We start from the raw sequence: 3,554 nt of genomic DNA on the forward strand, positions 1-3,554 counted from the left end.
TTAGTATAGCATTTACCACATACTGTACAAGTATAGGGTCTTTCACCCGTATGAGTCATCATGTGTGTTTTTAGATCACATGTCTGAGTAAAGCCTTTACCACAAACTGTACAAGTATAGGGTTTTTCGCCTGTATGAGTCCTCATGTGTACTTTTAGACTACCCTTCATAGTAAAGCCTTTACCACATACTGTACAAGAGAAGGGCTTTTCACCTGTATGAGTCATCATGTGTGTTTTTAGATGACTCGTCATAGTAAAGCCTTTACCACATACTGTACAAGGAAATGGCTTTTTGACTGTATGAGTCCTCATGTGTAATTTTAGATGACCCGTCTTAGTAAAGCCTTTAATACCACATACTGTACAAGATAAGGGCTTTTCACACTCTGTACAACTAAAAGGTTTCTTCCCTGTGTGACTCCTCATGGAGTCAGGTTGTTTTGATGATTTCAGGTCCTGGGACAGCTTGCGCTGTCCTCCCACATTTTGTGTGTTTTGTGATTTCAGTGTGTTTAAAGCTGACTGATCTGTCCTAGTCTCCTCCAACTCATCACTGTCTTCAGTGTCAGATTCAGAACAGTGTGAAGAGAGGAGCTGCTCATCACTAGTTGGTTGTGATGTTCCACAGTCCTCTACATCAGCTTGTGTTTTCATGTGTTCAGTTGAGGTGCCGGCTACAGGCTCTGTCTCTCTGTTTGCATCATCATCATCATCTTCACTTTTCACTGCTAGTAATGTCAATGTTGGTCTTTGAAGTAGCTCCTCCTGTTCTTCTTTAATGTGTGGAGGTTGTGGTTCCTCCTGGGCCAGACTGGAGCTCCTCTCCTCTTCAGGTGGAGCCTCCTCTTTACACACAGGGAGGTGCAGAAAGTCTAGGAAAAAATAATACAAAGATACTCTATAAAAGGTTTGAATCTTGTAGTGCAGAGTAGTGGCTGTAAGAGGTATTAACAGATTGAAAAATTGAACATTGAAATGTGACGGTGAACTGCTGTAAATAGTGTGGCCGTTGTTTGTTTACATTGCAGCACTCTCATAGACGAGCTGAATGAGAGGTCATCAGAGGTCATCAGGGTTTCGGGTCTCCCAACATCATACCCCTCACTCAGGTGACCCAGCCGGGGTGATCAAGTCCCGACTTACGTCCCAGTAGCTACCCTCGATCAGTCCCATTAGGGAAAAAACAGGGCCACACAATCCGTTCCTCCTGAACTACTCTGCCGGGACTGGGAGGTACCATTCTGGCGCGTGGAAGGACTAGGCTCTGTGGGTTGACTCCTGTCCGGGCCCCTCCTACGTCTCACCAGGTCCACTCCTGCTCTCACCAGGTCAGGCCCTGTGCGTTGCACCAGACTCCCAGCACCAGGCACTTTATTCAGGAATGGTGGATTCTCGAGCCGCAACGGTTCCGCAGGCTCCACCTTGCCCTTGGTGGTGCAAATTGCTTTACCCAGCTAACCATTTTCACTGTTTTTAATGTTTTTTAGCTCTTAGTGTTTATTTCTTTTTCCTAATAAAGTTGTTTTTATTTTTGTTGTTACCCCTGCCCCCCATGTAAAGCATCTTTGTTTACTCAGAAAAGCGCTATATAAGTTTGAGATATTATTATTATACGTCTATGGTCATTAATATTTATTCCATCTAGCCTTTATGTCTATGGTCATTATTATTTAGAAAGTAAAAGTAGTAGTAAAAGTTAATAGTAAGCCTTGCCGAGCCATGAGGCCCATGGGCAGGAGCCTATCTCCTGTTTCTGTAGCGTGAGGCAGCTTGATGTACAAGTACACCCCCTAGACATGACGCTAGTATATCGCAGGGACTTACCCCAAATCCAACCCTTGATGCTGAGTGCCAAGCAGGGAGGCACTGGGTCCCATTTATATAGTCTTTGGTATGACCCGGCCGGGGATAGTTAATAGTATACTGAAGTAGAATTAACTGCAAAGCTTCAGTGAACGCATTAATACATTTACAACCAAACCATCGTCCCATTCAGAATACATTTAGGTCAATGCATCGATGTAGTCACATTGTTAATGCTTAAGTCGATAACCGATTCATATTGGTTCATATATTTACACCTTCAGTACCGACCCACTGTCACCAATCAAATAAATAGACATCTTTACACCCTCAGTACCGACCCACTTTCACCAATAAAATAAATAAAGACATCTTTACACCCTCAGTACCGACCCACTTTCACCAATAAAATAAATAAAGACAGATTGCTTTAAACTTACTGGGATCCATGTGGTCTTCAGGTTCATGTTTAAGGTAGTCTTCAGGTTCCTGTTTAAGGTGGTCTTCAGGTTCCTGTTTAAGGTGGTCTTCAGGTTCCTGTTTAAGGTGGTATTCAGGTTCCTGTTTAAGGTGGTCTTCAGGTTCCTGTTCAAGGTGGTCTTCAGGTTCCTGTTCAAGGTGGTCTTCAGGTTCATGTTCAAGGTGGTCTTCAGGTTCCTGTTTAAGGTGGTCTTCAGGTTCATGTTCATGGTGGTCTTCAGGTTCCTGTTTAAGGTGGTCTTCAGGTTCCTGTTTAAGGTGGTCTTCAGGTTCCTGTTCAAGGTGGTCTTCAGGTTCCTGTTTAATAGAACCAGTCGTGGCTGGAGAACTGATCTTCACCTGCAGACTGGACTCCACACTGCTCTAAAATGAAGGAATACAATAAATACTTTAAAGATGGAGTGCCACAATATTTGTTTTATATATTTTTCCCCCAGTTTTTCACGTGTCTATGAGGTGACAGTACTTCATTAGACCCCCTGGTGTGTTTCGTATGTGCAATGGTGTATTCCCTTTGTATTTAGGGTGTCTTCCTGGAGGCTGGAACCCTTGACAGTCATTGAAATAAACACCCCTATATTTTTTAATACGACAACCTCTGTGGGCAGAGCTGCCACATACGCAAGTGTGCATTTTGAACACAGCGGTGGCAGGGTGCTCTGAGTCTGTACCAAACTGTGTGACAGCTGTCAGTCATTTGATTTTGACACATTACCAGCTGACAGCAGGCGTGAGCAATGGCTGAATTAAGCAATATTACACGAGAGGGTGTTCTTTATCGTCATTAATGCACGACTGCGGTGCCGTAGGAACTCGCCAGAAAGTAGCAGGTCATAACATGTCGCTTGTTAGATTAGAATCGATAAAGTGATATTTGATTTTATAATACCTGCGAGAGTGTCACAGCTCATCTCCCAGTCTAGTAAGGTCAATGATGACACATCAGCCTCCTCCTCCTGTTCGTCTTTAATGTGTGGAGGTTGTGGTTCCTCCTGGACCAGACTGGATGTCCTCTGATGTTGTGAAGGTTGTGGTTCCTCCTGGACCAGACTGGATCTCCACTTCTCATATTCAGATGAAACCTCTTTACACACAGACAGGGAGGAGAGAATAGGTTAGCATCAGCTCAACAACTCAAATGCTTTTTTATCATGTCAGGATGACATTGTTTAAAAAACACAAGTAGAGGCTCCTGGAATAGACAAGCCTGTGTGTGTGTGTCCGCACTTGTTTTGGTGCTGAACAACTATTCTCTATGAGGCAATAAGG

The 3,554-nt window shown here is 43.7% G+C and overlaps 1 protein-coding gene across 1 annotated transcript; it reads right to left on the reverse strand.

Annotated features, from left to right (window-relative positions):
* Positions 1 to 426: 426 nt before the first annotated feature.
* On the reverse strand, positions 427 to 3,251 carry LOC306917694 (uncharacterized protein). Its single transcript, XM_079530603.1, has 3 exons — positions 3,175 to 3,251; positions 2,246 to 2,648; positions 427 to 874 (listed from the first exon to the last, which is right to left on the reverse strand). The coding sequence occupies exons 2-3, from the start codon at positions 2,492 to 2,494 to the stop codon at positions 740 to 742; spliced, it is 384 nt and encodes a 127-aa protein (XP_079386729.1). The 5' UTR covers positions 2,495 to 2,648; positions 3,175 to 3,251; the 3' UTR covers positions 427 to 739.
* Positions 3,252 to 3,554: the final 303 nt, after the last annotated feature.

Source organism: Electrona antarctica (genome assembly GCF_951216825.1).
Source record: "Electrona antarctica genome assembly, contig: SUPER_24_unloc_1, whole genome shotgun sequence".
NCBI classification, from domain to species: Eukaryota; Metazoa; Chordata; class Actinopteri; order Myctophiformes; family Myctophidae; genus Electrona; species Electrona antarctica.

Excerpts from the sequence above, each read along its gene's own strand:
- LOC306917694 (XM_079530603.1), bottom strand. The coding sequence starts at position 2,494 with ATGAACATGAACCTGAAGACCACCTTAAACAGGAACCTGAAGACCACC. Across the intron at positions 875-2,245 it reads TGAAGACCACATGGATCCCA|ACTTTCTGCACCTCCCTGTG; the intron begins GTAAGTTTAAAG and ends ATTTTTTCCTAG.